Genomic DNA, 11,281 nt, shown 5'->3' on the forward strand with positions numbered 1-11,281 from the left:
GCTGATGGGAAGCGTGAGGGCATGGGAATCACACTGACTTTTGACTACCAGCCGCTGTGGCTTATGAAGGGCAAGTGAGTTTCCCTCTCCCAGCCTGTTTCCACGTCTGTATACGGGGAATAGTGAGACCTGCCCGCTGCATATAAGCCAGTGAATGTTACCTGCAAGGCAGAAGGCTTATTACACGGCAGCCCTCTTTGCATCTCCCCACGGGCGATTCTGCTGCTTCCTGGGGAGAGGACTCTGAGGATTCCTGTGCTCGCCCTGGGTCTCAGGGAAGGATTCTTTCTGCGCAGGGACCCCCTTCTAGTGAGGTCCTTGCAGGACACCTGAGGCTCCCTAGTCCTGGGTGCCCATTCGCCGCTCTGGAAATTGTTGTGTAGCAGGGTGCGTGTGTGTGTATATATAAATTGTATATATTGTGTGTATCTATATAGAAATTGTGTGTGTATATATATTGTATATATAGAAATAGAAATTGTGTAGCAGGGTGCGTGTGTATATATATACACACACACATATGTATGCATATATATGTATTTTTATGTATGTATGTTTTTTAATTAGAGGGTATCACTCTGTTGCCCAGGATGGTCTCCAGCTCCTGGGCTCAAGCTATCTTCCTCAGCCTCCCAAAGTGCTGGAATTACAAGCGCCCGCCACCACGTCCGGCTAATTTTTGTATTTTTAGTAGAGACGAGGTTTCACCGTGTTGGCCAAGCTGGTCTCAGAGCTCCTAACCTCAAGTGATCCGCCCACTTTAGCCTCCCAAAGTGCTGGGATTACAAACGTGAGCCACCACGCCCGGCCCAGCATACATTCTAAGAGTGGAATTTCGGTTAGCCCAAAGCCCTTTCTCCGTCTCTGTGACCTCCTCGTGTTACCAGTGACAGTCCTCGTCATCCTGTACGGCCTTGACCTTGCTCCCAGTCGCGTCCTTTATAGCACCCATTACGTCCCCTATAGCATCCATTACGTCCCCTGAATCCTCAGGACCACTGTGCTCCGGTGTCTTTGCAGACCTGCAGAGGCGGTGGCAATGCTGTCGGGCACGGAGACGGCGGCAGGGGAATACGAGGACTCGGAGCTGCGGTGCCGCGTGGCTGTGGAGGAGCTGAGCCCGGGCGGGCAGCCGCGAAGGCGCCAGGCGCTACGCACCGCGGAGCTGAGCCTGGGTCGCAACGAGCGCCGCGAGTTGATGCTGCGGCTACAAGCGCCAGGGCCCGCGGGGCGGCCGCGCTGCTTCCCCCTGCGCGCCGCGCGGCTCTTCACGCGTTTCGCCGGGGCAGGACGCAGCACCCTGCGGCTCCCCGCCCACGGCGTCCCCGGGGCCGGCGCAGTGCAGCTGCTGCTCTCAGACTGTCCCCCAGACCGCCTGCGCCGCTTCCTGCGCACATTGCGCCTCAAACTGGCTGCGGCCCCGGGTCCCGGGCCGGCCTCCGCCAGAGCACAGCTGCTGGGCCCAAGGCCCCGCGACTTCGTCACCATCAGCCCTGTGCAGCCCGAGGAGCCGCGGCTCGGGGCGGCCACCCGGGTTCCGGACACTACGCTGGTGAAGCGCCCTGCGGAGCCCCAGACTGGGACCGAGCCTAGCACAGTGAGGACGGGAAAGAGGGGACACCTTTAGGAGTGGATGTGCCATTCTTTTAAGATGGAAGAGACCTAGATACCGAAGTTTGGGGGAAAACCTGTGGGGGTATTTGAGGGCGCTGCTGGTTATCTCAGATACGCATCTGACATCTGAGTATGACAGGGGTGTGGAAATTGTGCCTGTGGTCGTTATAGTGTAACCCCTGAGATGGTGTAAGTCAAAACAGGAAATGGGACCTGGCTACATTAGAAGAGAAAGCAGAGGCCAGGCATGGTGGCTCACGCCTGTAATCCCAGCACTTTGGGAGGCTAAAGTGGGCGGATCACCTAAGGTTAGGAGTTCTGAGGCCAGCATGGTGAAACCTCGTCTCTACTAAAAATACAAAAATTAGCCAGGCTTGGTGGCGGGCGCCTGTAATCCCAGCTACTTGGGAGGCTGAGGCAGAATAGCTTGAACCCGGGAGGCAGAGCTTGCAATGAGCCTAGATCGCGCTACTGCACTCCAGCCTGGGCGACAGAGCAAGACTCTTCCTCAAAAAAAAAAAAAAAAAGCAGCAGCAGCAGCAGCTGGGTGCGGTGGCTCAAGCCTGTAATCCCAGCACTTTGGGAGGCCAAGACGGGCGGATCACGAGGTCAGGAGATCGAGACCATCCTGGCTAACACGGTGAAACCCCGTCTCTACTAAAAAATAAAAAAAACTAGCCGGGCGAGGTGGCGGGCGCCTGTAGTCCCAGCTACTCGGGAGGCGGAGGCAGGAGAATGGCGTAAACCCGGGAGGCGGAGCTTGCAGTGAGCTGAGATCGGCCACTGCACTCCAGCCTGGGCAACAGAGCGAGACTCTATCTCAAAAAAAAAAAAAAAAAAAAGAAAGAAAGAGGAAAAAAAACAGAGAAGGCTTGGAAAGGAGACTCCAGAAGGAATGCTGGGAGAGGATAGTAGGCCCAGAGGAGAGGAGCTTATGGAGACAGTGAAGTGGTCATTCGTGTCCTGGGCAGCCAACAGTTGAAGCAGATGAGGGGAGCAGTCTGGTGGGTTTGACAATTTTTGTGGGCTGGGGCAGGTGAATCATAGACCACCAGGGTTTGACACTAAGCTGGCGAGAGGACAGAGATAGGACAAGAAGGGGCCCTGGCTAGGCAGGGTTTTGCTTGGGTGTTTTGATGTGAGAAACAGGTTTGTGGTAGGAAGAGAAACTTAGGTGACAGGACAAGGATTAGGGAACCCAGGGGAAGGAGCTGAGGGAGGGTCTGGACCCCACTGGGATGTTCTGTCCAGGACCAGACAATGGGAGTCTTCAGGGCACAAGGAGAGATAGAGACTCCAATAGTTGCTGGCAAGCTCTCCAGGTGAACCCAAGAGCTCTAGGAATGAAGGCAGCAGAGGACAAAGGGTTACCAGGCCCAGCACTGAACGTGGGCCAAGAAGGGTGGGGGCAATGGCTAGCCGGTGGGAGGATGTTCTGAGATAGCTCTATTCCTCCCAGGAAGCCCCAAGGTGGCCCCTGCCTGTGAAGAGGCTGAGCTTGCCCTCCACCAAGCCACAGCTTTCTGAAGAACAAGCTGCTGTGCTGAGGGCTGTCCTGAAAGGCCAGAGCATCTTCTTCACTGGGAGTGCAGGTAGTGGGAGCAGAAAGGAGGTAGGGGGACAGTGGTGGGGTGGGACAGAGGAACAGGGAGACCTGTCTAACTTTGCCCCGTCCAGGAACAGGGAAGTCATATCTGCTGAAGCGAATCCTGGGCTCACTGCCCCCCACAGGCACTGTGGCCACTGCCAGCACTGGGGTGGCAGCCTGCCACATCGGGGGCACCACCCTCCATGCCTTTGCAGGTAAGTGGGAACCACTAGGGCTTGAGCTAAGAGCAAGCCCAGCTTCTGGGAAGGGAGAGAGGGGAAGTCTGCATTAAGAGGGGGTTTTGGGGGGCTGGGCGCGGTGGCTCATGCCTGTAATCCCAGAACTTCAGGAGGCCAAGGTGGGAGGATCGCTTGAGCCCAGGAGTTTGAGACCAGCCTGGCCAACACAGTGAGACCCCATCTCCACAAAATTTAAAAATTAGCGGCCGGGCGCAGTGGCTCACGCCTGTAATCCCAACACTTTGGGAGGCCAAGGCAGGTGGATCACAAGGTCAGAAGATCGAGACCATCCTGGCTAACATGGTGAAACCCCATCTCTACTAAAAATACAAAAAAATTAGCCAGGCATGGTGGCAAGTGTCTGTAGTCCCAGCTACTCCGGAGGCTGAGGCGAGAGAATAGCATGAACCCGGGAGGCAGAGCTTGCAGTGAGCCAAGATTGCGCCACTGCACTCGAGCCTGGGTGACAGAGCTACACTCTGTCTCAAAAAAAAAAATTAGCTGAGCATGGTGGTGTGTGCCTATAGCCCCGGCTACTATGGAGGTTGAGGTGGGAGGATTGCTTGAGCCCATGAGGCCAAGGTTATAGTGAGCCAAGATCATGCCACTGCACTTCAGCCTGGGCGACAGAGAGAGACCTTCTCTCAAAAAAAAAAAAAGAGGGAGAGAGAGAGAGGGTTTGGGTATTAGCCCAGGCTAAATAGTGTCACTCACAGGCATCGGCTCAGGCCAGGCTCCTCTAGCCCAGTGTGTTGCCCTGGCCCAAAGGCCAGGCGTGCGGCAGGGCTGGCTGAACTGCCAGCGGTTGGTCATTGACGAGATCTCAATGGTGGAGGCAGACCTGTTTGACAAACTGGAGGCCGTGGCCAGGTCAGTATGTTCAGAGGGCAGCAGGTGAAAACTGGGACCTGGTGGTCTTCCGTGTGCCCCTAAAGCACCCCACGCTCCTCTCCAGAGCTGTCCGGCAGCAGAACAAGCCATTTGGAGGGATCCAGCTCATCATCTGTGGGGACTTTCTACAGCTGCCACCTGTGACCAAGGGCCCCCAGCCCCCACGGTTCTGCTTCCAGGTACTACTCACCTCCTAGCTCTGCTCTCCTTAGGGGTCTGCTCTGCTCCTTGACCCACCCCCACCCTGCTCCCATCAGGCCAAGAGCTGGAAGAGGTGTGTGCCAGTGACCCTGGAGCTGACCAAGGTGTGGAGGCAGGCAGATCAGACCTTCATCTCTCTACTGCAGGCCGTGAGGCTGGGCAGGTGAGCTCTGCTGGATGGGGAAGGGGCTATGGGATGAGGATCCAGGCATGGGCCACAGTGGAACACAGGGAGGGACCCAGGGAAAGGGGAGAATGGTTACCCTGAGGAGCAAGCACTCCATGCAAGAAAAGGAGCCTTGGGCATGGCACTGGGCAACTCAGGATGGACTGTAGTCAGGACCTTCATGGCCCCATAGGAGATGGTCGCTCTGTGAGTATCAGGACCCAGCCTCCCTCAGGGTTGGGTCTCCATCACCTAGCACAAGGCCTGGCATTAAGTAGGTGTCAGGGGGTGGGCGCAGTGGCTCACACCTGTAATCCTAGCACTTTGGGAGGCTGAGGCAGGTGGATCACGAGGTCAGGAGTTTGAGACCAGCCTGGGCCGGGCGCGGTGGCTCAAGCCTGTAATCCCAGCACTTTGGGAGGCCGAGACGGGCGGATCACGAGGTCAGGAGATCGAGACCATCCTGGCTAACACGGTGAAACCCCGTCTCTACTAAAAATTACAAAAAACCAGCCGGGCGAGGTGGTGGGCGCCTGTAGTCCCAGCTACTCAGGAGGCTGAGGCGGGAGAATGGCGTAAACCCGGGAGGCGGAGCTTGCAGTGAGCTGAGATCCGGCCACTGCACTCCAGCCTGGGCGACAGAGCGAGACTCTGTCTCAAAAAAAAAAAAAAAAGAGACCAGCCTGGCCAACCTGGTGAAACCCAGTATCTACTAAAAATACAAAAATTAGCTGGGTGTGGTGGCATGCGCCTGTAGTCCCAGCTACTTGGGAGGCTGAGGCAGGAGAATCACTTAAACCCAGGAAGCAGAGGTTGCAGTGAGCTGAGATCACGCCACTGCACTGCAGTCTGGTGACAGACCGAGACTCGTCTCAAAAAAAAAAAAAAAAAAGAAGAAAGAAACATAAGCTAGATTTTTCACCCAAGGTAGCAGGCAAGTAGACAGAAGATTGTACCCTGGAGGCCAATCTGGGTCCTGCAAATCTCCTGCCTGTGCTCACTCATCATAGCCAACTTCCTCAGGAGCATTTTGGGGTGGGAGGGTGGCCAGTTCTGACCCGGGGCAGCACAGGGAAGGGTGCCCACCTGTGATCAAAGCTCAGTACCCTGCCCCTGCTTATTCCCCATGTTTGGGGTGCAAGTTTGGAAGGGACAGGTTGGCCAGCTTGAGGGGGGCAGAAACTATTCCCTGGTGCCCTCTTCCAGTCCCAAGGCCTGACCCATGGCCTGCTGCTTGAGCCATCCTGCCCATGTTCCCACCTTCCCTGCTGCCCAGGTGGGCTCTGCCCTGACAGTCCAGCCCCCACAGGTGTTCAGATGAGGTGACCCACCAGCTCCAGGCCACAGCTTCCCACAAGGTGGGGAGAGATGGGATTGTGGCCACGAGGCTCTGCACCCACCAGGATGACGTGGCCCTCACCAACGAGAGGCGGCTTCAGGAGCTGCCAGGTGAGCAGGGAGCCTGGGCTGGGCAAGACCAGCTGGGAAGGGTTATAAGCAGATGTGGCCCCCAGGCAACCTGGGCCTCTGGGTCCTAGGCCCCCAACCTCTGTAGTCATAAAGATCCTTATATTTGCAAATGCAACTGTGACTTTGAGAGGTATGATGAACTAAATTCCACAGCCCCTCAGGCCTGCGCTGCCTCTACTCCCTACCCCTATGCTCTGGTCTAACAGTTTTTTTTTGGAGGCTGGGCACAGTGGCTCACGCCTGTAATCCTAGCACTTTGGGAAGCCAAGGCAGGCAGATGACCTGAAGTCAGGCATTCAAGACCAGCCTGCCCAACATGGAAAAACTCCGTCTCTACTAAAAATACAAAAACATTAGCTAGGTGTGTTAGTGGGCGCCTGTAATCCCAGCTACTCGGGAGGCTGAGGCAGGAGAATTGCTTGAACCCAAGAGGCAGAGGTTGCAGTGAGCTGAGATCGTGTGATTATACTCCAGCCTGGGTGACAGAGCAAAACTCCATCTCAAAAAATAAAAAATTTAAAAAATTTTTAAAAAAGTCTTTTTTGGATACTGAGTTACAAGTCAGTGATTTGTGATCTGCTTGCTCAACTCTTTTTCTCCAGGTAAGGTACACAGATTTGAGGCTATGGACAGCAACCCTGAGCTGGCCAGTATCCTGGATGCCCAGTGTCCCGTTAGCCAGCTCCTTCAACTAAAGCTGGGGGCCCAGGTGAGTGGGACGCAGGGCCTAGCCCCTGGGAGCTTCGGCTGTCCCGCATGGGCCTTGCTGATCCCTACCCCTCTGCCTACGCCACTCTACAGCCAGTGGGTCCAGCTTTGACCGCACTGAAAACCTCCCTGCCTCCTGTTCCTACCCACCTTCCCATCTTCAGCTTTCTACTGTTTTTCTCTACCTACACCAGGAGGTCCTCTAAACAGTGTTGTTTTGGGCAAGTTTCTTTCCCTTGCTGAAGCTCTGTCCCCTCATCCCTAAACATGGGGAATGAAATACCTGCCCCACACAGCTGTCTTCTGTAGTATACTTTATAAATGGGAGAGTCCTGATTCCTCCCCCGATGTTAGGGGTGGGCAGAAGATTTTCCTTAGGGCACCCAAGGGGAAAATACAGGCACAGTGTATCTGAGAGGGGTGGCAGGACCTAGAGGCCATCCCTCAAGATTTGTGGTCCACACATGTACCTATAACAGAGCCGATATTTTCAAAGCCCTGTGATAGACGTTGCCTTATTGATCCCTTACCACCTCCTTCTGGGGCAAATGGAGCAAATATTATTCCTCTTTGACATAAAGGACAACTGGGACTGCGGAAGATAAGGCGACTTGCCACAGGGGTCACAGGCAGCCGGTGGCAGAGCTAAGGATTGGGATTCAGTGCCCCTGTGACAACTCCCTGCCCTCAGCCTCTGAGAACAGCGATGGCTAAGCTAAGACCAGGCATGGGTAGGGGGGCTGCTGTCCATTCCTCTCTCTTCCTTGCAGGTGATGCTGGTCAAAAACCTCTCGGTGTCTCGGGGCCTGGTGAATGGCGCCCGAGGGGTGGTAGTCGGGTTCGAGGCAGAAGGGAGAGGTAAGTGTTGGGAGGAGGTGGCAGTCCTACTACAGGGTTTGCAGCATGGCCCCCGGAATGGTGGGGGGAGAAAACCACTAGGAAGGAAAGCTCCGAAGGCTCCTTGCTCCTCACATCAGAGCCCTGAAGCAGAGCTAAAGTTGGACTGCTCCATGCCCTCCTTAGGGCTACCCCAGGTGCGGTTCCTGTGTGGAGTCACTGAGGTCATCCGCGCTGACCGCTGGACGGTGCAGGCCACCAGGAACCAGCTCCTCAGCCGGCAGCAGCTGCCCCTCCAGCTGGCCTGGGCGATGTCTATCCACAAGAGCCAAGTGAGCACCGGTGTTGGGGGTGGGGACAGGGCAGGCAGAAGGAGGTCAGGCATGTTGGGGTCTATGTGTCTTTTTTTTTTTTTCTGAGACAGAGTCTTGCTCTGTCGCCCAGGTTGGAGTGCAGTGGCGTGATCTTGGCTCACTGCAACCTCCGCCTCCCGAGTTCAAGCTATTCTCCTCCCTTAGCCTCCTGAGTAGCTGGGACTACAGGCACGTGCCACCATGCCTAATTTTTGTATTTTTAGTAAAGATGAGGTTTCACCTTGTTGGCCAGGATGGCCTCAATCTCCTGACCTTATGATTCACCCACCTCAGCCTCCCAAAGTGCTGGGATTACCGGTGTGAGCCACCATGCCCAGCCTATGTATCTTTTTTTTTTTTTTGAGACTCGCTCTGTCCCCCGGGCTGGAGTGCAGTGACGTGATCTCCGCTCACTGCAAGCTCTGCCTCCCGGGTTCATGCCATTCTCCTGCCTCAGCCTCCCGAGTAGCTGGGACTACAGACGCCCGCCACCACACCCGGCTAATTTTTTGTATTTTCAGCAGAGACGGGGTTTCACCGTGTTAGCCAGGATGGTCTCGATCTCCTGACCTCGTGATCCGCCCGCCTCGGCCTCCCAAAGTGCTGGGATTACAGGCATGAGCCACTGCACCCGCCTGTAAAAAAAAACTGCACTTTTTTTTTTCCCCACCATTTTCTAAGCCACTACTAGATACGTTAAATTGTATAAATTGTATACAACCATTGTATAAAGTGTAGATATAATGAATAATCAATACTGTTTTGCACAGAAAAAAACCAGAGCTCAGAGAGGTTAAGGAACATGTCCCATGTCACACAGTTAGTGAGTGGCAGCCTGGATTCAGCTCCACGCCTGTCTGACCCAGAGCCTGAGCTCTTTTCTTTCACTCCATCCCTCAACTCTTACCTGGATCTGTGTCCCCCAGTCCCCTTCCTACTCAGACAGCCACGTGCTGTCATGCTCTCCCTCTGTCTAGAGACTCTCTGGACTGGACAAGGAGATCCAGGGGCAGTAGCAGGGCTGGTAAAGGGTCAGGCCCTTCAGGGCAAGGGACTTCAGGCTGAGCTAGCTCCATCTCTGTCCCTGCATCCCCCAGGGCATGACCCTGGATTGTGTGGAGATTTCTCTGGGCCGTGTGTTTGCCAGTGGCCAGGCCTACGTGGCCCTTTCCCGGGCCCGCAGCCTGCAGGGCCTACGTGTGCTGGACTTTGACCCTGTGGCGGTCCGCTGTGACCCCCGTGTGCTGCACTTCTATGCCACCCTGCAGAGGGGCAGGGGCCTCAGTCTGGTGAGAGGGAGTCATCTAATGGTGGGCTATGGCCATAGGTGGGGTGGGAGCTAGGACAGAGGGAGGGCCCAGTGGGACCTGGGGTGGGGGCAGGAGAGCCCTCTATTGGCTTCTTTGGGGGTGAGGGCAAGAGGAAAGAGATGCTGGCCCCCAGGTTATGGCCCTGGGGAACAGCACAAGCCCATGACTGGGCTTCTCTGGCTCTGATCCAGGAGTCCCCAGATGATTGTGAGGCAGCCTCAGACCAGGAGAACGTGGACCCAAACCTCTGAGCCTCACCTGCAAAGAGAAGACAAAGGGTGGCCTCCCTGTCCTCCTGCTCCCTAGTGGGCCAGGGCCCCAGGGAATAACGGGAGGAGGCGGGCAGTGTCCCCTTCTGTATTTTGTAGGGGCTCTCAGCCTCCTGGCAGGGTTAAAGGGAGAGTGCTTTAAACCCGGGTACCAGCTGTGCTTCAGTTTGCCCTGGGTGAGTTGCTTCAGGGTCAGAAGTAACCCTTTCTATGCCAGTTGAGAAAGAGCCTGTGTGGTAGCTGGTGTCAGAAGACAAAGCTCTCTGCAAGGGCTGGACACAGAGCCGCAGAGTCCTGAACATCCCTCCTTTCGGGCTGCAGAAGGGAGAGGCAATGAACACAGGTGCTCCGGAAGCAGCATCAGGGCTCTCGGGGGTGACCTGGGGGGGACTCAGGCTGGGTACAGCCTCCAAACAGAGAACGGAACTTAGGTATATCTCCACGGCTAGGCCCAGCCCAGAACAAACACCCTTCAGAGCCTAACTGAAGAACATAAGCTGCAAAATGTGCACCTATATTTTAAGCTGCTTTTTCAGGGAATAAATAGTGTTTGGGGACATTGAAATGGATGTTCTCAGATTGTATTTATTTTGGACAAATAAACTAGAGAATTGTGTAAAAACTGTGCCTCTTGCCTCCTCTGTCTCCCTCTCACTTGTGCACGTGCACACAGGCATTTGCTTAGGCCACAGTGGCTGAAATCACAACCTTCTGTGGGGTGGTCTTAGTATCACTGGTCATTTGAAAAGCTGAGTTATCTGATGTTGGTGACTAGCAATAAAATGACATTGTCACCGGGCATGGTGGCTCACGCCTGTAATCCCAGCACTTTGGGAGGCTGAGGAGGGTGGATCACCTGAGATCGGGAGTTCGAGACCAGCCTAACATGGAGAAACCCCGTCTCTACTAAAAATACAAAATTAGCCAGGCATGGTGGTGCATGCCTGTAATCCCAGCTACTCAGGAGGCTGAGGCAGGAGAATTGCTTGAATCCAGGAGGCAGAGGTTGCAGTGAGCCGAGATTATGCCACTGCACTCCAGCCTGGGCAACAAGAGCGAAACTCTGTCTCAAAAATAAAAGAAATGACATTGTCATTTGGTGAAGGTGAGTTACCATCACCCAGTAGTCAGACAAGGACATACTAGAGAATTCACGTGGTGGGAAACAAACAGGCCTATGTGTTGCTGCATTTGCTAGGAGCCTCGGTTGAAATTTCTGTTTGAGCTTTGCTGATCTCCCCAGCTTGAACCTGATCATCAACAAACTAACTTCAGTTTTTCAAAAAGCCTGATGGAAATTGCCCAGGGATCCTCATAGGTTAGCTAAAACTAAGATTCTCTGCTTGTGAGCAAAAAGGTATCAATTCTGGGTGGTAAACACGGGTTATGGTGGAGGCATGCATTGGCAGCTACAGGTGTCAGATTCATAAAAAAGATGGTCGGGGCCGGGCGCAGTGGCTCACACCTGTAATCCCAGCACTTTGGGAGGCTGAGGTGGGCGGATCACGAGGTCAGAGATCGAGATCATCCTGGATAACACGTGAAACCCTGTCTCTACTAAAAATACAAAAAAATTAGCCAGGCATGGTGGCGGGCACCTGTAGTCCCTGCTACCCTGGAGGCTGAGGCAGGAGA

The 11,281-nt window shown here is 54.8% G+C and overlaps 1 protein-coding gene across 2 annotated transcripts; it reads left to right on the plus strand.

Moving 5' to 3' along the window:
• The first annotated feature begins 821 nt into the window (after positions 1–821).
• On the plus strand, positions 822–10,268 carry PIF1 (PIF1 5'-to-3' DNA helicase). Of its 2 annotated transcripts, XM_033189775.1 has the most exons (12): positions 824–1,597; positions 3,074–3,206; positions 3,292–3,417; positions 4,158–4,311; positions 4,397–4,511; positions 4,590–4,696; positions 6,009–6,148; positions 6,772–6,878; positions 7,648–7,735; positions 7,901–8,046; positions 9,165–9,356; positions 9,569–10,268. In XM_033189775.1, exons 1-12 carry the CDS (start codon positions 1,040–1,042, stop codon positions 9,626–9,628), a joined length of 1,926 nt encoding a protein of 641 aa, XP_033045666.1. In that variant the 5' UTR covers positions 824–1,039; the 3' UTR covers positions 9,629–10,268. The 2 variants fall into 2 exon arrangements, with proteins under 2 accessions (XP_033045665.1, XP_033045666.1); XM_033189774.1 differs by having other exon boundaries at positions 822–1,597; positions 7,648–8,046.
• The last annotated feature ends 1,013 nt before the right edge of the window (positions 10,269–11,281 follow it).

Source organism: Trachypithecus francoisi, unplaced genomic scaffold (assembly GCF_009764315.1).
Source record: "Trachypithecus francoisi isolate TF-2019V2 unplaced genomic scaffold, Tfra_2.0 Lachesis_group3, whole genome shotgun sequence".
NCBI lineage: Eukaryota > Metazoa > Chordata > Mammalia > Primates > Cercopithecidae > Trachypithecus > Trachypithecus francoisi.